The sequence below is a fragment of the Gymnodraco acuticeps genome, unplaced genomic scaffold (genome assembly GCF_902827175.1).
Source record: "Gymnodraco acuticeps unplaced genomic scaffold, fGymAcu1.1, whole genome shotgun sequence".
Lineage (NCBI taxonomy): Eukaryota > Metazoa > Chordata > Actinopteri > Perciformes > Bathydraconidae > Gymnodraco > Gymnodraco acuticeps.
In genome coordinates this window covers 3364615-3389620 of record NW_022990023.1, presented here as the reverse complement: position 1 = coordinate 3389620, position 25006 = coordinate 3364615, and the positions used below count along the sequence as shown (strand labels likewise).

Sequence of the window (25006 nt, the reverse complement as noted above, 5' to 3'; positions counted from 1 at the left end):
GGTGCTGAGTTCATTACTGACCCGAGCAGAGACAATAAAAGGCTCCACGAGGTGCTGACATCCAGCATAAGGAGCTGTCAAATACGTCCTTCTACCAAGAAACCTCACCTTGAAGTCTCTCTTCTCACCTGGAAACTGAAGGTAAAATCCCTCTCCAGATATCGTGTCCTTGTGTTCACGCCATTCAGTGTGAGAAAGAGTGCAGTTGCCAAGATGGAACACTTTGCACACTAAAAGCCTAACAGTGTCACGGGCAGATATGTGAGAAAAGAAAGGAACAAAAAATCTGACCTCTCGTGGGAAATCTGTTCATTTCCAACCCTGCTCTGTAGATATGGAGGAGCTAATTAGATATCCTTTTTTAATTTACTCTGCGACATGATGAGGCTAAAAGCATTTCCCAGCAACACTTGTGAATTCAATTGACAAGAGTCCCAGAAAAAGTAGAGGGAAAGTTGTTTCTTTGTGAAACTGAAGGGGCATTCTGGGTGCAAGGGAGTGTGATAAAGTGACGCTTTTATTGTGAAAGTTAAGAATAGTGTTATTGCTGCCAGCTGCTTGGAGTTAAAGGCAGTTTGGGGTGTTTCCAATTCCAGGTGAAGCACTTCTAGACATTTGTAATTGGTACAAAATGATTTAATGTATGTTGAATAATATTTGCGTAATAACTAAATCTGGCATGAATCATCTCTTATTATTAATGATTTTATTTTTTGTATGCATGGTCCTTGTTTATTAAAGACTTTATAAACAAGAATAACTCACCTAATCTAAACCAAACAGAAATCTGATTCTAACTTACACATATGCAAAGTATTGGATGTTCGCTCCCAGTGAAATCTAAAGAAAGACTGCAGGAGCTACTTAAGCCACCAAGAGTGCCACCATCAGATGATCACATTTCCCTCGCCTCTTATTTTCCCACATGTCATGCCAAGATGATAAATCATGTGACATGCAAGCAGGGTTTGTTCGGACGGAGGATTTTTGTCAAGGGTAGTAGTCTGAAGAAACATGCATCCATCCATCTTGTGCATGATCCTTCTTTTGTAAGAGCTTCTGTCATCAGGGTCTTGGTCGGAGTGAATACGAGTGACAGAGGGTGTATTTTAAAGGTCTTCAGTCTACTGAAGACTTTACACTATGTTGAGATACTGTGTCAGCCGAATAGGAATCTATACGGTGTCAGTTTATGTATAGCCACAGTTTCCATGCTGCTTGGTGAAAAGTCCATATCCTTGACATAAGTCAAACTGCAGCAGCTTACTTGGTGTATTTTTCTTTTTTAAATGTTATCATCAGTCCCAAAGACACTTGTGTGGCTCCTGGCAGCAGTGATGTATTATCAAGAAGAGCATTTCACACCCTGTCAGGAGTCTTTTAATAACAGTGCAAATCTTTGTTGTGTTACTTGGTCGCACAGGACGAATACCTTTGTGGGCTCAGGACTGTATTACCTCATTCACACCAACGCAACTCCGGTTCAAGCTCTGTGCTAGAGCTTTTCAGGTTCAGAACTGGTTCTTCGGTTTAGCTCCGGCTCTTTTCACACCGCCCAGAGTCCGACTGGTTCTGCGTCATTGCGTCATCGTTTGCGTCATGACGTAACCGTTTGCGTGCCTGCTTCATAAAGCCAAAGCGCGCGGAAATCCCTCACAGCTGACACCGACAACAACAACAACAACAACAATGGGCGATTGTGCTCCAGCTTCCTCTGTACCTCTTCGGAAGACCAGATTCCCAGCAGGTAGCTGGTCTCTTCAGTGGACCACTGCTGCTTGTTAAGTTTCTCCATCGTTGTGTACAAACTGGATAAAACGCGGGCTTTTTGTTGTTGTTCAGGAGTTGATCCCGCCCCTGCCCCCGCCTCGACGTAAGCGTGATGTATGTGGTGCTTTTGCTCTCGCCGGACAATTGTTTGGTGCTTGAAACGAACCGGATTCCGGAGCTAAGAGACTGCTCCGCTGCGGTGTGAACAGGAAAACCCGGTGCTTTTCAAGCTCCAGCTCCGAACCGGCCCTGAAACACCGTTGGTGTGAATGAGGTATCTGTCAACATTTCCAGTCCTGCTTCTTCTCATTTGTCAGTGTGTCCTGATGAGGCGGAGGGGGGGTGTCTCACACCCTTCTGACTCTGCTTTGTGTCTGTCAGTAAGCGCACAGCACACAAAGGCTGGCAAACAATGGATCAGATTTTCTTTAAGGACGTCAAAGGGAGGCTATGTTGACAGATCCATGATGTAAGGGCCATTCAGAGTCTGCATAGTAATTCAACTGAAAACACAAGTTATCATAACAGAAATGAGCCTATTTTTGTTAACTATGAGCAAATTGGGTTTGCACGTGTTTGATAAGCAAGGACAATCTCTAATTGTTGTAATAATAATAATAATCTATATTTATACTGAGCCTTTAAACACAGTTTAAAAGTGATTTCTGAACGAATTAAAACCATGATTAAAACACAAAGGGAATGAAAAAAAAATGCAGCAGCTAAATCCAGACACATTAAAACACAGTGAAAGAAACAAAATGGGAAAATATTAAATCATACAAAAGGTGATAAAGTGAGGTTACAGTGAAGACTGTGATAGTGTGGAGGTTTTTTGAAAGCCATACAGAGTTTGCTTCCAGGAAGACAGGTTGTTCAAGTGATGTCACAATGTACACTAGTTAGTACACCTGGACATCACTGCAGCAAAATGAGAAGTTAAACCACAAAATCTGCAAAAACAAGTATTTCAGAGGGCGTTTCTTCACTCTTGAAATGTCAGAAATAAACTCAACACTAAGCAGAAGGTGCTTAATACAGTATTTTATGGGATTCTGTGTTAATTAAAGGTTTATTTTCTGTCCTATAGTGGAAACTAAAGTAGACAACATGGCGTCACACATCCCAGCGCTCCCACTCCCTGACGCTCCGAGGACTGACAGCGTCTTCTCTGTCCTCTCCGGCTTTCACTCTCTGGACTCCAACGTCCCGGGCCTCTCCAAGGTAATTCTCAACAAGCTCAACATGAAGGACTACGGAGAATACAGGTAAAACTGCTAAAACTGCTAAAACTATCTTAAAGGTCACCTACAGTTGCAAGAAAAAGTATGTGAACCCTTTGGAATTACCTGGATTTCTGCATAAGTTGGTCATAAAATGTGTTCTGATCTTCATCTAAGTCACAATAATAGACAAACACAGTCTGCTTAAACTAATACCACACAAACAATTATATGTTTTCATGTTTTTATTGAACACACCATGTGAACCCCTAGGCTAAAGACTTCTTCAAGAGCTAATTGGAGTCAGGAGTCAGCCAACCTGGAGTCCATTCAATGAGACGAGATTGGAGGTGTTGGTTAAAGCTGCCCTGCCCTATAAAAAATACACACCAGTTTTGAATGAGCTATTCTTAAGAAGCATTGCCAGATGTGAACCATGCCTCGCACAGAAGAGCTCTCAGAAGACCTACGATTAAGAATTGTTGACTTGCATAAAGCTGGAAAGGGTTACAAAAGTATCTCTAAAAGCCTTGATGGTCATCAGTCCACGGTAAGACAAATTGTCTATACATGGAGAAAGTTCAGCACTGTTGCTACTCTCCCTAGGAGTGGCCGTCCTGTAAAGATGACTGCAAGAGCACAGCGCAGAATGCTCAATGAGGTGAAGAAGAATCCTAGAGTGTCAGCTAGAGACTTAAAGAAATCTCTGGCACATGCTAACATCTCTGTTGACGAATCTACGATACGTAAAACACTGAACAAGAATGGAGTTCATGGGAGGACACCACGGAGGAAGCCACTGCTGTCCAGAAAAAACATTGCTGCACGTTTGAAGTTTGCAAAAGAGCACCTGGATGTTCCACAGCACTACTGGCAAAATATTCTGTGGACAGATGAAACCAAAGTTGAGTTGTTTGGAAGGAACACACAACGCTATGTGTGGAGAATCCAAAGGGTTCACATACTTTTTCTTGCAACTGTATTGTGCAAAATACACTTTTTCATGTCTTTAATACACAAGTGTCCCCTCTGTGTAAAGAGATTGTGAACGTTTCAGGAAAAAGGATTCTCTCTCTTTTTGTTCTGATCCATTTATATAAAAACCTGTCTGAAAATGAGCTGATCAGATTTTGGCCACCTTATGATGTCATAACGATTTTTTGGCTTGTGTAACCATTAGCCAATCACCAACCAAGGTAACACCCCCCCCCCCCCCCCCCCCTTATCACCTGAATCTCCTCTTAGAGCACCATTGTGATCTTTTTAACCAAATCTCTCTCAGAGGGGCGTGGGGAGGGGCTCCTTATTTTCATCTAAAGTAACAGACAGAGAATCAGCACTTTTGAAACTGCGCTGAAACAGAGGAGTTTATGGCACTTCAGAGACATGTTCTTTATATATCTGTGACCTATAATATATTGATGAAAAACTGTATAATAGGGGACCTTTAAAACATGCACTGCCTCTATGCCTATATCTCACTCAAATACCACCCTGAATAATTGTCTGATTCTAGGGCCACCGTTGAGGGAAAGGCGAAGACAATCTCGTTCCGCAACTACAAGGAGATGTTCAAGAAGATGGAGGAGACCTTCGAGTTCTGCACCAGCTGCAACACACTGCCAGAAAATCTCTGCGAGGGTCGGACCCTGAAACGCTGCGTGAAGTGAGTGCTATTCAGTCGCATTAACACTGACTAACATTAATAATAATAATAATAATAGCTTCGATTTCTATAGCGCCTTTCAGGGGACCCAAGGTCGCTTCACAAGTAATAGTGCAAAGACAAACATAACAAAACAAAAGACAGATAAACAGAACAACAGATCGATTTAGGGGCCGAAAGCCTTGGCAAACAGATGGGACTTGAGGGCCCTTTTGAAGGCTTCAAGTGTGGGGATGTTGCGTATCTCCGCAGGGAGAGCGTTCCAGAGGGTGGGGGCTGCCACACTGAAGGCTCTGTCCCCGTAGGTTCGCAGTTTGGTGCGGGGGGTGGTAAGCAGGCCAGAGTCTGAGGACCGCAGGTTCCGGGGTGGGGCATGTGGGTGAAGGATGTCCGATAGGTACTGGGGGGCAAGGGCATGGAGGGATTTGTAGGTAAGGAGGAGGATTTTGTAGGATATGCGGGACTTGACCGGCAACCAGTGTAGGTGGATGAGGGTGGGAGTGACATTGTTGACAGTCTGCATATTTTATGGCACTAAAAGGCTTCACCATTCTCACGTCAGCTCCATATGTGCTGGGTCAGGACGTTGTTTTCACTTTGTTGTCCAAAGGTTGTTACAAGTTGGTGTTTGTTTCAAAGGCAGAATTTAGGACCACCCAGCTCTACAGAGGTGGACGTTGGCCAAATATAGCAAAGCCCCCTGATTACGTTTCATCTGCAGCTTATTAAGAGCAGCTTAATGCACTTCATAATGTCACAACATCATGAAGCAGGGTGGAAGTTAAATACTTTTCATGGGGCAGTTTTGTGTGATCTTTGCCTATGTTTGAAATGTTGAGGTCAAACACTTTTTACCTCCTTGATTGTGTTTTTTGCAGCAAATCCTTGAATTTGGGATTTATTTTTACCCTTTGCCCCCATCTATTTGAAGGTCTGTATTGAGAAGAAGGAGTGGATTAGATTATGCCGCCTCGTGTTTTTGTGCCTAATTTTGTCTTCCGGCTCTATCGCTCTCCTTCTATCCCTCTCGCTCTGATTCTCACACACACACACACACACACACACACACACACACACAGAGAACATCTTGCGTGTGTGTTCCCTTGAAATTCCCAGCTGCCTGTGCCTCTCTCAGAAAAAGTAACCAGAAGCTGCTGATAAAAAAATAGAACTGCTGACAAGTAAAACCCTCAAGTCCGTTGACATCTGAGAATTACCACAAAAAGTCCAACAGTGGCTGCTTGTAACTTTCCATTTTATTTTTCACACTCTGCTCCACATTTATCTATTCATTAACTTTAAAAGCTGAGGCATCCCTGGGGAAGTGTGTTTTACTTTACCTTTCAAGGGCACCTGTGTTTTCTCACCTTGTTTTGTCTCACTTTGTAAGCATGCTTTGGAGGATTAGTAGGCTACGCCCGAAGTGTGCCCTGACAGAACACATAGGCTGATTAATGATTTTATGTAAATGTGTGTGCCGAGGAGTCTGCAAATGATTGCGAGGTAATGTAATATAGTCTCCCCAAAGCACCAACTGGCGCTGGCTGTCAGACCTCTAATCCAACACATTACCTCGCCACTTAAATTGTGTGACAACACAAAAGCCCACATCCGCGCAAAGAGGTCGTCTACTCCGAAAAAAATCCTGCCTCTACCTACGGTGGCTGTTTTTGCCAGCTGTCGTCTTAAATGGGACAGAATTAATCTTCATTGTCAGGAGAATGCAACTGAATGCCTAACGTAAACAAGGGTTGGATGAATGAAGGATGTAGGATGCAAAATATTTTAGCAATAAAGAGAATGCATAGGGAATATCCCTGAACCCCCCTAGCATGTTTGGACCTCGGTATTTAGGAAATCCTGGATACGGCCCTGGTTCCAGTGCACCAATTGTGCACACTGGCTATTTAAACTGAGGTGCCAAACAGGGTCTCTCCCATTTCCGCTTCTCCTGTGGTGGCTGTAGCCTGGCGTGGTGACGCAAATGTTTTGGCGTGGCAGCGTTCATGTCCTACTCTCTACCGGACAGGTAAAGCACTGTGCAGTCTGTCAATGTGAGGAGATAGAATGTTGTTCAAGCTTAAATATTCTTTGATTTGATCATTCACCAGCCTTTCAAGTACTTTAGCTAAAATAGAGAGCTTTGAAATTGGTCTATAATTATTCATCACCATGGGATCACCACCTTTCAATAAGGGGAGAACATTTGCAGTTTTCCAAACATCTGGAATGACATTGTTTGTTATAGAAAGATTAAAAACATGACACACTGATTCGGCTATAATATCTGCAGCTAGACGTAAGAAATAAGGGGGTAGATCATCTGGGCCTGCTGATTTATTGGGCTCTAGGCCCTTTAGAGCCTTACAAACCTCCCCAACAGAGAAGGGGTCGAAGGAGAAAGTGTGGCTACTGGAAAAAGTTATGTAACATCTAATGTAAACATGAATGGACAAAGGATAGACCCCTGTAGAACCTCTTTCTAATGGTAAAATGGCCTGAATGAGTACAGTCAGCAACGGTAATAGTTTATGGTTCAAAGTCACGCTCTGTCTAGCTTATATGACACTAAAAAGGCTATATGCACACTTTTAGAAATCAGTAGGCTTTAGGTTGTTGTTAAATTACCACATATTTATAACATTATTACTGTGGTGCCTTGTTCTTTAGGGAGCTTTGTGTGTGTTTTTGCTGTGGAAAAAAATACAAGTTGACAACTTAAGTGCATGCATTTGAATATTATTGAGAACATTTGAACAACTTTCTAAATCCACACAACATCTTTTAACAGCGAGTTGTGTCAAACAGTCCACCTCACTCTTTCTGAACAGTCTCAGTGCACTAGTGAAGGTTTTCTCCCATGTGGTCTGGTTCTCTGAAACTCTTCTCACAGTGAGCACAGACGTCAGGTTTTTCTTCAGTGTGGGTAGGCTGGTGGAGCTTCACACTATGTGAGTCCCTGAACTCTTTGTTCCACTGGTCAAAGGAGTGGTGTATCTGGTGGCGCTTCAATGAGAATGAGTCCCTGAAACTCTTCCCACACTGGTCACAGGTGAAAGGCTTCTCTCCAGTGTGGGTTCGCTTGTGAATCGTCAAATAGCTTGACCTGGTATAACCTTTCTCACACTGGTCACAGGTGAAAGGCTTCTCTCCAGTGTGGGTTCGCTTGTGAATCTTCAAATCGCCTGACTTGTTAAAGCTCTTCCCACACTGGTCACAGGAGTAGGGTTTTTCTCCAGTGTGGGTTCGCAGGTGAATCTTCAATTTGTCTGACCGGCTAAAGCTCTTCCCACACTGGTCACAGGTGAAAGGCTTCTCTCCAGTGTGGGTTCGCTGGTGGTCCTTCAAATAGCTTGATTGGCTAAAGCTCTTCTCACACTGGTCACAGGTGAAAGGTTTTTCTCCAGTGTGGGTTCGCTTGTGAATCGTCAAATACCTTAACCTGGTATAACCTTTCACACACTGGTCACAGGTGAAAGGCTTCTTTCCAGTATGGATTATCTGGTGAATCTTCAAATTGCCTGACTGGTTAAAGCTCTTCTCACACTGGTCACAGGAGTAGGGTTTTTCTCCAGTGTGGGTTCGCAGGTGAATCTTCAATTTGCCTGACTGGCTAAAGCCCTTCTCACACTGGTCACAGGTGAAAGGCTTCTCTCCAGTGTGGGTTCGCAGGTGGACCTTCAAATTGCCTGACTTGTTAAAGCTCTTCTCACACTGGTCACAGGAGTAGGGTTTTTCTCCAGTGTGGATTCGCAGGTGAATCTTCAATTTGCCTGACTGGCTAAAGCTCTTCCCACACTGGTCACAGGTGAATGGCTTCTCTCTAGTGTGGGTTCGCAGGTGGACCTTCAAATTGCCTGACTTGTTAAAGCTCTTCTCACACTGGTCACAGGAGTAGGGTTTTTCTCCAGTGTGGGTTCGCAGGTGAATCTTCAATTTGCCTGACTGGCTAAAGCTCTTCCCACACTGGTCACAGGTGAAAGGCTTCTCTCCAGTGTGGGTTCGCAGGTGTATCTTCAAATCGCCTGACTGGTTAAAGCTCTTCTCACAGAGGTCACAGGAGTAGGGTTTTTCTCCAGTGTGGGTTCGCAGGTGAATCTTCAATTTGCCTGACTGGCTAAAGCTCTTCCCACACTGGTCACAGGTGAAAGGCTTCTCTCCAGTGTGGGTTCGCAGGTGCATCTTCAAATCGCCCTGACTGGTTAAAGCTCTTCTCACAGAGGTCACAGGAGTAGGGTTTTTCTCCAGTGTGGGTTCGCAGGTGAATCTTCAATTTGTCTGACCGGCTAAAGCTCTTCCTACACCGATCACAGGTGAAAGGCTTCTCTCCACTGTGGGTACGTTTGTGGCGCTTCAATATCCCTGAACTCCAGAAACTCTTCTCACACTGGTCACAGGTGTGTGGTTTTCCTATTGTGGCTGTAGACTGATGTTGATCCAGCTGTTCTCCGATGATACTCTTCTCCCCCTCATCATAAAGTCTATCTGGGTTTTTGCAGGTATCTTCCTATAAAACAAAAAAACATATCAACAGAGAAAGTGACACAAGTGTATTAGGACACATATAAATGTCTTGATGCAATTTAAAAATGGACGTGACAGAAGTAAAGTAAGGTTTTTAATGAAACCAGAGAATGCATTCTGACTCGTTGTGGCCTAAAATACCGCTGAATAAAGGAAGAAGTATAAATACCCATTAACTTGATACAACTTCTGCACAAAGAGGCACTGATTGGTTGTTTGATTCAGATTGATTCGTTGTTATTTTTAAAATAAATACAAAGGGGTTGGCTCTCACAGACACATTTTTTAAATATTATTCAAAACATGCAAAATCAAAATGTGTTTTTTCCAACCAATATTATGATGGAATATTGCATACTTTATCTGTTATAAGGTTAGAGTTATGTATAGCTAAATACAAAAAACTAAAAGGGTTGAAGCGCACAAACTCGTTTCATTGTTTTATAAATTAGTTATAGTATCCAGGTATCACTAGCTATTCAAATATCTACACTGTGAATTTGAAAATAATGAACATTAAATGATCACATTATATCAGTAAATTCAGAGGTAGGAAGTACATTTACTCAGGTACTGTACTTAAGTACAATTTTGAGGTACTTGTACTTTACTTGAGTATTTCCATGTTACATGTACTTTGTACTTCTACTCAACTACAGTTCAGAGGTAAATGGTGTACCTGTACTCCACTACATGTATTTAATACCTTTAGTTACTCTACAGATCTGGATGAATGATGTGAAATATAATCAAGTGTTAAATCAGACTTTAGTTCCACCTGGAGTAAATTCACAAGCTACCCTGCAGTATACAAAGTCATTCAAACTAGCTGCACCTTTACCAGCTTTGATAACACTTTAATGATCAATCATTATAAAACAAATCATATATATTATTCTGAAATAGACCAATCTGCACAATGACTACTTTTACTGTCGCTACTTTAACTATATTTTGATGAGAATACTTTTCTACTTTTACTTGAGGAATATTTTGAATGCAGGACTTTTACTGTAAGAGTGTTCCTACACTCTGGTACTTCTACTCAAGTACAATATCTGAGTACTTCTACTTTCACTCAAGTACAAGATCTGAGTACTTCTACTTTCACTCAAGTACAAGATCTGAGTACTTCTACTTTCACTCATGTACAAGATCTGAGTACTTCTACTTTTACTCAAGTACAAGACCTTAGTACTTCTACTTTTACTCAAGTACAAGATCAGAGTACTTCTACTTTTACTCAAGTACAAGATCTGAGTACTTGTACTTTTACTCAAGTACAATATCTGAGTACTTCTCCCACCTCTGAGTAAATGTGATTGATCAGATGTTAACTCCTTGTGTATGCTACTGTAGCTTTAGCACTCACTATTTGCTACAGGTGACTTCCTGTTTACATTTTTGATTGATTTTGCCAGATGTTTCCTAGCAACCAATATGATTCACTCAGTATAACGAATGCTTTTTTAATTCGTCATTGTTTAGACTCAAATAAACAAGTAAACAATTCTGAAAACTTAAATCAACAGGACTCTAGAGTCTAGAGTCCTGCATCGGGTGACCCGCAAAAAAGGTGATTCGCGGGTGGTATTTTTTCAAACGCTTTTTTCCGGGTTCGGTTCTGGGTAAAACAAAGATGATGCGGGTCGGGTCGCGGGTATTGCATAATAAATATATTAAAATAATAATAAATTAGTTTAATGTTTAAAATCCTCAGACCTCTCCCCCGCGGGACCGCGCATAATCATAACCTCTGCAGCGCATCAATCTGCTGCTGTGCGCGCCACATTCGAAATGGCTGAGGTGAAGCTCTCTAGCGGAGAATACAGCATTTTCAATAACACTTCCTCAAGAGCGAAATCCAACGTCTGGGAGGCTTTTTGTGTCATCCTAGATGGAGGAAATAACCAACATCCCACGCTTTCGGAGACAAATATGAAACTGCGTGTGTTAATAATTGCACGTTTTCACTGCTCATAGGCTATGCGGGTTCGGGTCGGGTTGCGGATCTTGTGCCGACGGGTCGGGTCGGGTTGCGGAACTAATTGGCAATATGTGCGGGTAGCGGGGCGGGTTCGGTATTGCACGTCGCGGGTGCGGGGCGGGAGCGGGTCTTGAAAATCAGACCCGTGCAGGACTCTGCTCTAGACTGCTAAACTTTAAACAGAATGTCATTGTTTTCACTCAAATATGAATAATTATTTAACCAGGATTTTCACTTTTAAAAGTTAAAGTAACTTACCTCTGCTGATGAAGTCATTCTGCTGCTTGTGTTATCGACAACCTGAAGTTCAGCCATCTGCAATAACAGAGATTACCATATACTTATTAGCCAACTACATAAATTAAAATAAACATTTTGTGTTTTTTCTAAATGTTAACCTTGAGACCATTCATTTGTCAAAACAATCACTACCACAAAGCTCAAAGACAGATGGAGTCCATCCAGTTAGACACTTGCACATCTGACAAATAATAGAGAAATATCTTGTTGTGCTTTAGTTTTGGCCTTTTTTAAATAAATGCAGCTTTAAAATGAGGTAAAGCCATATATCGCAAATATAAATGAAGGCAATAGTCAGTCTTGTGCAGAGAAAGCAGGTCATACATTTAAGTCCCAGTATCCAACACGCAGAACAACAAACTGTATTTTCATTAAATATCAAAATAAGTTTTAAAGAGTAAAATAAATCTCCCTCTGCCAGCCAAACAATAGCTCCCGTAAACATCACATAGCTGCAGAAACGCTGTGTTTCTACCGTTGATGTGTGAAAGTAGTTTCAATAACTCGTGCCGGTTGATGAAAGTACACGGACCATGGACGTCTTCACGTGGGTCAGGTTTGAAAGATAAACTGGTGTTTCCATGCACTGTAAATTGTAATTGTTACCCTTACTTAAAACAAAATAGTGACATCAACTGATATCTACATTATTTGTTAACTTAACTCAATACAACAAAGTTAAAACGACTTTCTTGTGAGAGAAGTTATCATCCGCTTGAAGCGTTTAACCCGGTTTAACCGTTACTAAAGTATGAGTGAGCAGCTCTCTTTGAACACACACGTGGACACCACTCGGAGAAACTCGAGAGAACTCGGAAGGCTTCGGTGACTACACATGCGCAGTTTGCCACAGAGACGTCATGGGTCATGAAACGAAGCGGGAAGAAAGCATTGTCGAGAGTCTAAGGTTAACAACTAGGTTAACAATCTTGCAGAACTGCTCAATTCTAAGGCAGAGGTCGACCGGTCGACCGCGGGGGCAATGCTGGTAGATCGCGAGTCATTCAAACAAAAATAAATCCAGTTCCGTTAAAATAGACAAAACAGGTTTTGATCCCTCCTCCCTTGGCCTCCCTGCCACTTAATTCAGGAGTTTACTTGATTGACAGAAAAAGCAACCTATCGCTTTCCAGTCTGTTAACCCAGAATGCAAAGCGATACAAAATCAGTCAAGTGCAAGTGCCGGGAAAACTCAAATTAAGTTAAAGAGACAAACAACAAAATGAGTGCGGGACCGAGCAAAAAGCTAAAAACATACCACTTCCATCCAGAATGGGAGGAAGAATATGTTGTTGTGATGTCATATTCAAAGGTTATTTGCCTTAGTTATTTGTAAAGCAAGCGTCGCTCTGCCAAAGAAAGGTAACGTGAAGAGGCATTATCGGAGTGTTCACAAGGCATATGACAGCGACTTCCCTCCGAGTAGCGAGTTGAGAAAGGTCATGTATTATTGCTACACAAACATTATCTCGCAGTCTTAGTGTCGCCAACTCGTTTCTAACATGCAAAAAGACAAACAAATGCGTCTATGGTCGGTGTATTTTCGATCTTTCCAATCGAGACGAGATCTCTCTCCCCCGTCTGTGTGTGCGAGGGGGCGGGGCAGTTTACACACACGCGGCTGCTACATGTAGCAACCATAGACTGTGTAGCAACACACGGCGGGGATGGCGGAGAGAAGCGCTCCAAGGGCAAGGTGTGGTTAAATGTTACCCGTCTTGAGGTGGACAATGCTCCTTGTCAATAGTGTTTAGCATGTGAGGGCGGTAACACGAGCAATTTGTCTAAACATTTAGCAAAAGTGCACCACATTCAGACGGAGAAATGCACCGGGTTGGACTGTCTTTCTAGTAGCTCTGTAGCCCCATCCACGAGTAACTTTTCCACGTCAGGTGTTATGTATGCTAGCAGCAACACACGGAGTTAACACAAGTATACAAACATGGGTTAATGATTAGAGGTAACAGAGTTACTCTTTATTTTGTTAAAGTTTCAGCTATTCTGTTTACAGTTCTGTCATCAGATTATTTAATACGATTTGTTAAAACATTGTTGTTTCCTTTGATGTGAAATATTATTGATTTAATTAATAAAAAGCAATGTTAATTTTGTTCACAATTTGTTTAGTTAATTTAATAATATATGTATTTTTGTATCAAGTATTCATCTTTATTGTTAGTTTCCACATGCCTAAAACAACCTCAAGCTAAATCTAAAAGTTGATGGCTAAATAAGAGCGTTTGAGAAATTGTGCAAGGCATAATAGTCCGAATAGTCGATGAATCGTTTCATTAATCGATAGATTAATCGATTATCAAATTAGTCGTTTGTTTCAGCCTAGTTGTGTATAAATAAAACGTGTTATTCAGCAACCCTTGCAATTTGGGATTTTATTTTTGGTTGGTAGACCTCGGTGAGCTGGTCATTTCAAAAGTAGCTCACCAGCCAAAAAAGTGTGGGCACCCCTGGTCTAAGGTTAACAATCTTGCAGAACTGCTCAATTCCAAGGAGTCTATCAAGCACAACATTAGAAGAACATTACAATTGTTAAGGACATGAGAAGGTAAGTTTGAACCTTTTATAAATACAGTCTATGGTTTTAACAAACAATATTGTGCGCTACAGAGTTGGGAAGTTAGCACAAATCATTTAGGGTTAGCTATCGTTATTTTTTGTAATGAGTCATCCTCTTTAGTCGGATGAACACCGACTTTTACCGCGTTTAAGTAAAAATCGTGGTAAGGCTATAAAGTAAGAAGAGCTAACGTTAAAGCTAAGAAAGTTAGCCCGTCATGTAGGCATGCCGTGGAATTAATTCCGGTAAAATAAATGTATTTGAAGAAAACTTGTGTAAAAGCAAAAGCAGCATGTTCGTTAACGGTTGACACATTTAGCAACTGCTTCATTCCCTGTTAGCACACATTAGCCACTGCTCCACTCTCCTCTACCGCCATTTTAGGCGTTGCTATTGTTGTCACTTTAGCCTGTTAAGCCCCGGTTGCCCCCGCGGGACGCAACCTCTTGCAAAAAACAGCGTCTTAGGGCTTCTTAACATTAAAAAACGTATTAATGATGCACTCCCACTTCACACTGCGGTCAAGCCAGCCTCCACTCGGGAAAACCTAGTCAAGCCATCCCGCAAGTGATATTGCGGTGCGCGAATATCCTATGCATTACGGTAGAATCGCGGAAACTCTGTGTTTAGATGAGAATAAAACAATCTCTATTGTATGAGCTATCATCCCTGTTTTTAGATGAGAATAAAACAAAAATTGTCCAGTATCAAAGACTCATCTCACTCCAGGGTTTTTGTTTTATTCTCATCTAAAAACAGGGATGATAGCTCATATGAGACTTCAAAGGTCTTCTATTTTGAAACTGTACATCAGAATGTCCTGATTTTTTCTAAGTGACTAGATGGGGTGTCCTGCTATCACCCTGAAGTGAAATTAGTCTTTGATACTGGACAGTTTTTGTTTTATTCTCATCTAAACACAGAGGCAGTGTTTCCAGGACTACCGTAATGCATAGGATATTCGCGCACCGCAATATCACGTGCGGGCTGGCTTGACTAGGGTTTCCCGAGTGGAGGCTGGCTTGACCGCAGTCATTTCACGGGAAGAAACTCAGCTAACAGACGATATTAACCAATTGTACTTGCTCATCATCATCATCATCATCATAATCATCATCGAGCTATTTTTAGAATGTGTAGCTACGTTCGTTTTAGGCAGGCTGTGTGTCCTGCTCCTCCGTGACGAGCCTAAACAAATAATAGGCTTGTTTGAGACAAGCGAGACCTGCGCAGTTGTGATCAACTAGCTAGTGCGTTGCATGATGGTTAGTCATTTTGTCCGACTTGCTCTGGAGGCTCGCCAACAAGAGACGTTGAAATCTCGCGGGACAAAGACTCCCGCAGCCTTAGAGCCAGGCGCGCCCCAGGATGTGCGCCGGAGTCTGATGAGAATATTCGTGCTGGCCAAACGGCGGTACTACACTTCCTTTAGGTTGCTGGGCCCGGAAACACTTTTTCCCATTGACTTACATTGGGAAAGAGTGGTCTGTAATTCGTTGGATACTTTTTTAAAAACTAAATAAACAACCCAGTATGAACACTTGTATAGCCCTTATTAAAAACATTCGTTCCTCAAGTTGTAAAAATGTGCTAATAACGTTATTCTGAGAGTTATTTCTCTCGGCATTATCAACGCACATCTAACCCACGGGACCGCGCCGCCCGGCACATTCATGTTACGTGTTCAGCACTACATGCGTTTATCTTTACCCATGGATGCACAATAACAACGGACCCATATCGCCTTACTGCCATCCCACGGAGCTGTAATAATGGATATATTGCACATGTTTGCTGTAATTCATCATTTGTACGTGCAACGTAGTGTAGTGTTGCACGGCCTGATACGGCTCAGCTGACTCAGATTCTTTCACACACAGTGACGTCACAGCTACCCACAATGCAACACGCGCCATATATATATATATAAATACGCCATTTTCCTGGAGGTGCAAATATCCTGGAAGTGCAAATATAAACAGCTAGCTAACGTAGCCAGGCAGAGCGCACTAGGTTTTTTTTTCTGAATTAACGACCGAAGAAATCGCTGCATGTCTTCGGATTACATCTCTGGACTTGAGGGGTGTGCTTTAGGTCGTTACCAGCGTAAACTAGAGCTGTGTGGGTTGTCGGATTGCCCTTACAGACTGCCTGCAGATGTATGGAAAAACGACAGTGGCCTTCGTCGATTTTGGCTGCATCTACGTCTAATTTCTGGAAACACCAGGTGAATACCCCACTTGTCACAATAATATTATCATGCCATTGCATATATGTGGTATTTTAGAGTTGACTAGATATTGATTAAGGCAATAGACTATGATATTCAGTACAGGAAGCTTAGCAACACCTAGACGGTGTACGGCTGCTTGCACCTCGCTTAAAACGGCGGATAGTACGGTGTCGCGCTCGGCCCAATACCCGTATGTGTGTGTGAAAGAATTGTGAAGATAGTGAGGGTGAGTCAATCTGTTTGTTGGAAAGACAGTAGTAGAGAAAATTATTAAAAGAGATAATTATTCAAAGTGTTGTTACTTTAAAGTGTTGTTACTGACCTTTTTCTCTTTTATTTTCTTTACCTCACCTGTAACTGCTGAGACCCTGAGGAACATGCACACTGGACTAACCTGCTCTGGCAACCTGATTTCCACTGTACGTAATAGTATTTGGTTATGGTTTATTATTTATATACATCAAAGGCACAATGCACCCCCCAGAGACACACATGTATTGAGTGTGATATTTTGCATAGATCATGTGAAATCATCTTTACATACTAGAAAACTGTAGGAGTGGCAACTTGTTTTGAAATTGAATTTTTAATATCCGATAATAAAGTTGATCTGTTTTCTTTATTCTTCTCTCTTCCCAGCTCCATCCATCACCATTCTCTGTTCCTGCAGGTCCTGCTTGCTAATCAATGCTCATATTTCTTTACACAATTACAAATAAAGTCAATGTATTGTATGGCATGAAGTTGTGCTTCATTCTGAGTCAATAATAAATTAATTCTGCCTTCATTCATTCTGCCTTCAACTGCACAATGATTGTGGACTGCACCGACATCCATGTAGCTGCCCCCCAGTAAGATGAACCAAGCAAAGAGGGTCACCATCATGCCCAAGGACATCCAGCTGGCCCGCCGCATCCGCGGAGAGAGGGCTTAGACTGACCTGAGACCAGCACACCCAAACACAACAGCTCTTTTAAGAGCCACCTACAGTTTCAAAGAGTTGCAATCCTACGTTATTATAATGATTAAACTGGTTCATGTATCACTTAGTTTACTGAACCGTGATGAATGAAAGAAATTAGTGAGGTAGTGGTTTACTGAAGTTACAAATACATTAATATATGAGTAACAGGTCAGTGTAAACACAAGCTTCTGTCAATTATGGATCATTCAAACTATTTATATAAAAATATGTAATAAAGTTCTAAAACAAGTATTCGGTATATTCCTTGATAGCTTTTGGAGAAGGTTGTTTTTAAGTTTACTAAAATCTATCGTTTCAACTGTTTCACTTTATAAAAAAGGAACAGGTGAGTCATCATTGAGTTTCTTATTCTGTCAGTAAATTATCCAAATGAATGTTTTTCATTATTTTAGTCAACCCTAAACAAATTGATTGTACCTTTTAATAATGACCTTACATGGTCGGCAAAGTTAAATTAACTTCAGAAAATCAAATCTGTTCTGAGAAAAAACTAATAAATGTTTAAAGATAGGAACTTGCCATCCCACTGAAAAACAGTCCGTAGAGATTTAAAGGCGTAGTTGTAGTTCAGTCCAACGTTTCATTTGGATTCATTTCTCCATGTCAATAGTGAAATGTCATAGATAATTCATGTATTTTTTCAGATTTTTTTTTCTCAGTTAAAGTATACACGCATTATGATTATATTAGCATCAAAATGTTGGTATAATTGGCAATTGTTATTTGTTTAATATTCAATGAATATGTGATGATGCTCAGTGCGGACATGCAAAAATGTGTATTGTCTACTACAAAGACAACTAATTATTATAAAACAAAAACAAAATATATATATTTAGTTTTACATTGTAATGCAAAACACCCTGTTCCTTTAATTCAGTGCTTTAAAAAATACATTTTGTAGTTTCCTTTCATTTAAAATATTTGAAGTAAGCTTGGGGGACACAAAGGGCACCCGATTTAGAGAATCACCCAGAAACCTATCATGGCTTCCGGTTGAGAAACGTCTGCAATCTCGTGTTATCACTTTAAAAAAAAAAAATCCAATTCAGCAAAAAAACATTGTATTTTTATGATCAAATAGTTTACACAAGAGACGAGCATGACCATAAGACAAGACAAGCTACATCGGGCCATCTACTGGCACCTAAACCCAGGACAAATCTTCTGAAATCTTCTGTGACTTATAGAGCTATAAAGGAATGGAACTCATTGCCAAACTACCTCGCTGAAATAGAGTCCAGAGCCTCTTTCAGAAAGAGATTGGCCATCTACTAATGACCATGTACCCTTGTGAGCTGTGAACCCTAATTGAATTGTATCTCATGCTTTGTAGCTACTGGTGGGTGTCTTGTGCACTCATCCTTGTCTGAGATTGATATTGAAAGTGGATGATATTGTTGATGATGTTGGAGATTGTTGATGATATTGGTGATGTTGTTAATGATGTCAGGATGTTGTTGTATTATTGTTGTATTGTTTTAAGTGTCGGACCCCAGGAAGAGTAGCTTTTGTCAAGAGCAAAAGCTAATGGGGATCTGAAATAAACATAGACATAAACACCTGAGGATAATGGGGAGGCTATTAGTTTTCCAAGTAGTTGGTCATGAACAAAAGTAGAGGGCAAGGTCGGAGTATCCTCAAAGTTTAAGAGTTTATACATTTTTGGAACTTGAATATCTGTAGCATATGTCATGGCCATTTCTTCCCCAAGTTTCATTCTGAACAATGATGGACCCAAATTTCCAACAAAAATGTTGAAGTGCAAATAGTTAAGTGGATGGTCTACAACATTGTCAAGAGCTCCGGAATTGTGTAATTTGTTCAACTTCTATGCCTCCTATTTATATATGTTTAATTCTCTGCACTGCTTTCCCCCCTATCTTTCTCTCACAGGTGCTTGAATGTGTACTACTGCACCAAAGAGTGTCAGCGAAAGGACTGGCCTCAGCATAAAAAGGTCTGCAAGAAGCTGCGCCTGGTGGCCATTGACAGACTAGTGGAGTGGATGATGTTCACTGGTAAGAACTTAAAAGGCATTGCTGTTTAAATTGAAACACTTTGATAGCTGTTTGAGTTCACAAAAACACAAAAATCATTCATCATCATTAATGAGATGGCATATTAAAAAGTCAAGCTGTAGAAATTAAACGCCTCAGAAACAAAAACTGACAGAGAGTCATCACAGTGCAATACTGGTGCGATTTCAGACATTTTAATTAAAGTCTCTCAGCCTTTGAATCTCTCTGATTGCTTTTCGGACACCATGTAAACTTGCTAGACAGAATCGGCTCTAATCTAAGTCTTTTTGTGTGACTCAATCAATCATAAATGTACTGCCACCCTAACAGGAGACCTCCCATTCCCCACGGAGAAGTGGTCCAAGTCAGCTGCCGAGGTGAAGAACTGGGACGACTGGCTTCCCATGCAGGGGGACCTCACGCCACGTCTGGACGCCATCTTGTCTGGTACCAACATGGAAAAGCTTTGGCAGAACGCCAGCAGACCGAGGCCGGATGACTCCGACCTGCATCAGTCTTTATGGCGGATTCAGAGCGAGTTCCTCTCTCGAGTTCTCTCAGTTGGGATGGCTGTGCAACAATTTGGCCTTGACCCTTACGCTAAACCTCTAACTATTCACATAGCAGGAGTATCTCACAATGAGACCATGGGAGCCAGACTGACGGACTACGACGAGCTGAACAACATGTTCCCCGGACACCAGGGCATAGAGATAGTCATGGTGGGACCAGAGTTGGTGGACGGGCCCATCGCGAGGCCTCCTCTCAGGGCGTTTGGCCCCAGTCAGAGTGTCTACATCAGCGCCTTCAAGGGCCTCTACCACCAGTTCTGGGAGGATATGATAGAGAAAGAGGAAGCAACCAAGCCAGACCTGGTGGTTGGATTTCATCCTGGTATGTACATCCAACATCCTGCCAGCATGAACAAACAAAGAAGTAATTGATGCGATTGTCCAGCCACTAAATTGTTGAGACGGGTCTGGTTAAAAGGAGACTTTCACCTCGTAATACTTATAAATCAACCGGTAAAGAACACAATGATTGCCCGCGGCTATAAATAGAAAGTGCTCAGCTTAAGTGGTCAGCTGTCTTGGAGAACCAGTGACTTGTCTCCCTTTATGCTCATTTGACAATTATCTCTTTCGGAGAACAGAGCAAGCAGGGGATGCGTAACACACTAAATCTAGCCTATTCATTAGCACCGGGCTTTTATTGGGGATTTGTGTGATTAATAGGAGCAGCCGGGAAAGGGTTTGGCTTCTGATTGCTGGACTCAGCATAATGTGGGTAAGCTGCCCTTTTTGAAAGATCCACCCACCCCTTCTGATTCACTCTGATGAACACTGCAAGGCCAAGTCGTGTCAACAATCCCACCATTACCGGTCCATGTAGGTTTTCACCACTTTATAACAGTCTAAAGATGAGAAACATCCAGCGTCCACTCTCACACAAAACCTCATTAATATGTCACTATAACCCTACACCTCCTAAGCTTTTGCTCTGAAGCTGTTCTCTGACCCTTTAACCTGCAAAGTAGCAGTAAATCCACGACCCAACTGCACCCAGAACCCGAGCACGGTTATCAGCGCCGGCTCCACTGGAGCTAAATATACAGGAATCAGTCATCCTGCGAGGAAACCTCCTGAGTGCCTGGCTGCATTTCATAGCACGACGCTGGCAGAGCACTGCATTATGACACTGTTTAAATGATAGGGGAGCAGGCAGCGTGCGTGACTAAAGGAATGAAAAGGAAGGTGTGTGTGTGTGTGTGTGTGTGTGTGGAAGTCACAAAGAGAATGAGAAGGAGAGAGTGGTGAAAAAACAGACATTGAGAAAAAAGCCAGGGAGGGTGATGTCAGCTCTCACAAAGGAGATAGAAGGTGTCTAAGTAATATCATCCTTACAAAGATAGACATCTAAAAACATCTCCTGATGGCTGTTTGTATCCACATAATAAACTGCATTGTCATACTTCTAAAGTGTGTTTTTTTAAGGAAACAAAGTATTTCCATTAAGAGCAACTTTATCCACCATATGGCCAGGCAATTATTGCAGTCATTAACAGTCAGACTGCTCCGTCTCTTTGTCACCTTATCTCCCGAAGGTCTAAGAGCCTAAACGCTTACTCTCTGTTAAATGTTTTATCATGATGAGGAGTGTAACCTCGGGGATGTTCGTATCATGACATGCATAATTCAAATCAAAATCCTCTCTTTCTGCAGTTTGAGTTCCACGGAAAGATGTGGCAGTCGGAGGATAACATGATACCATCTGTGTGCCAGTATCACAGGCCTTACAATGCTCTTTCTCTGTGTCATTGCTCTCGGCCCCTTAACACACACACAACCAGTATACACAGCAGAAATGTGCTGAACAGCTGAAGCTTTATAAATTCATAACAGGCATATTTTCCTGGATTGAATTTTCATCCAGGAAAACTTCATTCAACTGAACAATGTGAGTCTTAATTGATCAGCGCTGGGAAATATCTGTTTGCTGCCTGGTTTTGTCTCACTCAAGGACACACTAAAGCCGGATGGATTTACAGTATTTGCTGCCATGGTGGCTTGCACCTCATTCATCTGTTTGAAGGGCGTCACAGCCCTGATGCTCAGGAAAGAAAACATACTACTGATACAAACCAGAGCCGGGAGAGAGTGACATCTGTCAGTTAATATGCCGAGGGATTATGAAACCTAACCCGGCATGGATGCTGCACTGGATTGTCACTGTGCAAGAATGTCCCAAATGTTCAGCTAGGGTTGTGCCAAGTTAAGTTATGACATGCTTTCCGAGGTCCTGCTGAAAGTTACACAAGGTCGGCTTGTTTTGGAGCATGATTAACTTTGTCACACTGACTGATGATGAGGCCGACTGTCAGCGACACGTCCAGAAAGACGTTTATTCGAGCTAACAAGAGAGAGACCTGTCACTGCAACGACTTTCCCGGTGAGGTCAGACGTTGTTTGATGTTTTTAAGTGTTATTGTCATTCAACGGCCTTATGTATGTTGCAGGAGTGGCATATTCTAAATTAAAGGCCCTGAACAATTGATACGATCCTATCAGTTGTGGAAAAAGTACTCAGATTCTTTACTTGAGTAAAAGTAGTAAGTGTTAAAATACTCCGTTACAACTCACAGTACTTACAATCAATATACTTACGAAAAATGCCTCATTTACAGAGTCATTTACTTTATTGACCAATTGATATGTCCGGTGAAGTGACTGTAATTGAACTACTTTATATACTGCTAAAAACATAGAATAAAACATCATAATGTATTTGATAAATTAGTTGATTTATAATGTTGTATTTATATATTAAGAACCTGAATTAGCAAAGTAGCTAAAGTCATTGAATACATTTAAAAAGTCTTATATTTTTTAACGTCATGTGATGTTATTTTTCCACGTGTGTTTTTTACACAGGTTTCCACGCTAATCCGGGTCTGATTGAAGGCTGGCTGCCCACCCTTCTGCTGCTCAGAGATCTTAACGTCCCCACCTGCTTCACTCTGTACAGGTTAGTCACAGTACTGTAACATAAACATACACATTTCCTGTGTTATAGTGGGGGTTAATAACATCCATTGCCCTTTGAGGAACAGTAAAAATGTTATGTTCACATTAAATGCCATCTGTTCTCAAGAACCATCATGTGGTCTCTCTGCTCCTCACTTCCCGACCTCATCACAGTTCTCAGTCTCAATGCTCTCCTTCCCCACTTCACACTCCTTCCCTCTGCTGGCATATTCCTATGTATATAAAGGGCAAGTAAAAGGGAAGATGTATTTGTTTTACTGCAGGCACTCTCAGCAAACTGCCCCTGTAGACTGTAACTTGATGATAAAGCAAAGATATTGATGTTGTTCTCCTTCTCTGCTGTTGGTGCTCTAATTTCTTTCAAACTGTTTTCTTAAAATAAGTCCCTCTTGAGGACAATACAACTTACTTGATTCATTTATTTCCTTTGCTATCTCTTTGTATCATCAGCGACAAAGAGCTTGAGCGCTCGCTGCAGATCCTGTTGGAGTTGGAGGTGCATATCAAAGACAGTGGACCTAACCCCTTCGCCTCACAGAAACCAGAGCAGGTTCAGTCCACCCCAAACAAAACCCCGGTGCACTGCAACTCTCACTACATCCGTTTCCAGGGACTGCTGCCTCAAGAAGATTTAGAGGAGTCTGGGGTAGACAATTAAGGGATACCAAAACTTGTAAACCCTGTAAGATGTTGTTTTCAAAATAGGATTTGGGGACTTTATCAGGTCATTGGGGGTACCGGCTACCTTTTACAGATGGACGTTGCTCAGCTGTGCTGACAAATGGCAAATATGGGTGCTGTGTATGGAAAAGAGAGAATGAAAGTGGGGGAAATAATGCACCCTCACTGCACTAAACACACGTAAATAATTAATTAATAAGACAGATTACAGAAATCTCTCAAAGCTCATTATGTATGGCACCTGAGGGCCGCAGCAGGGTGCAGAGGTTTTTTCTCCTCATGCCCCGAGGTCGCATCAAAGTTGGATATAAAGGGTCATGGGTGTACATATGTAATGAGACCAAAATGAGTTATTTCATCATTTGAACGTTTTCTGTAATTTCCTCTGTCGCTATGTATTCCCAAATCTCACAATAGCTGTATGAACTCAAATCAAATACATGCTGATGTAACACATGATCTAAGATTACCTCTAAATAAATTATACACTTTCACAGTGCCTAAATGTGTTTATTTTTCTTATTTGGATTCTCTTTGTAGTTGTTGCTCGACTCTGAATGGTGAGTCCATCCTGGAGACTCTCTATAAGCAATCGTGCCTTTTCCCTGTTGCTTTACAATAAAAAAAAGAGCTAAAGAAGCCAAACAGCATTTATTTTAGAGTTTTTTTCTGTTTTATTCAGCGTTAATATCAGTAACACAATACAATTCAATGGAGTTTAAAAAACAGCATGAGCTACAAACTTTGAAATCACCCCAAGATAAGACATCACCTTATTGTCTGACACAGTCTCATATACTTTACCTATTGCAGGCACGTTATAAGTGATTGCACTATATTGCAAGGCATGTTCCAATCACAGGATTTAGCCTCTGCAGCAGCTTTAAAAATACCCCTTTGACTACAAAACTATTTTGTGTAAATGTTTTATAAAGCGGTTTCCGTACCCTCTTTCCTTGTTGGTTCATCCACATTTATTTTGCTTTAATCTTTTAGCAGGATATAATAAATCACATTGGAGAAATCTTTGAATCACAATCCTGCTTTAGAACATTAAATCATAATTGCTCTGCTGCATTTTAGATGAAGTGAAATGAACCAATATTGCTAAATTGTAAAACAATTAAACATCCCATTTGACTACAGTCTGCATGTGTTTCTTGTTTTGCTTCAAGTAGAGGGACATGTTTTGAAGTATGACACTGCCCTCTAAAGGATGAAAGTGGAAGCACAAGAGTATAGTATATTTTACTGGGGGCAAAAGGTTGTACACGTACACACACACACACACACACACACACACACACACACACACACACACACACACACACACACACACACACACACACACACACACACACACACACATATACACATACACACACATATTTATATAGATCGTTTTTTATATGAACATTTTTATAAAAATGTGCAGCTATGTTATGGAAAGTCTGATGTATTTTCATTAGCTTCAAAATCAGATGAACCAACAACTC

General features: G+C 41.4%; 1 protein-coding gene and 1 pseudogene across 1 annotated transcript; one reads left to right on the top strand and one right to left on the bottom strand.

Annotated features, from left to right (window-relative positions):
- The first annotated feature begins 3 nt into the window (after window positions 1–3).
- Window positions 4–24655, top strand: LOC117545085 (putative protein MSS51 homolog, mitochondrial). The gene is made up of 7 exons (XM_034214765.1): window positions 4–141; window positions 2861–3038; window positions 4510–4659; window positions 19160–19284; window positions 19615–20178; window positions 22716–22809; window positions 23280–24655. The coding sequence occupies exons 2-7, from the start codon at window positions 2881–2883 to the stop codon at window positions 23485–23487; spliced, it is 1299 nt and encodes a 432-aa protein (XP_034070656.1). The 5' UTR covers window positions 4–141; window positions 2861–2880; the 3' UTR covers window positions 23488–24655.
- On the bottom strand, window positions 7501–11446 carry LOC117544965 (annotated as a pseudogene).
- Window positions 24656–25006: the final 351 nt, after the last annotated feature.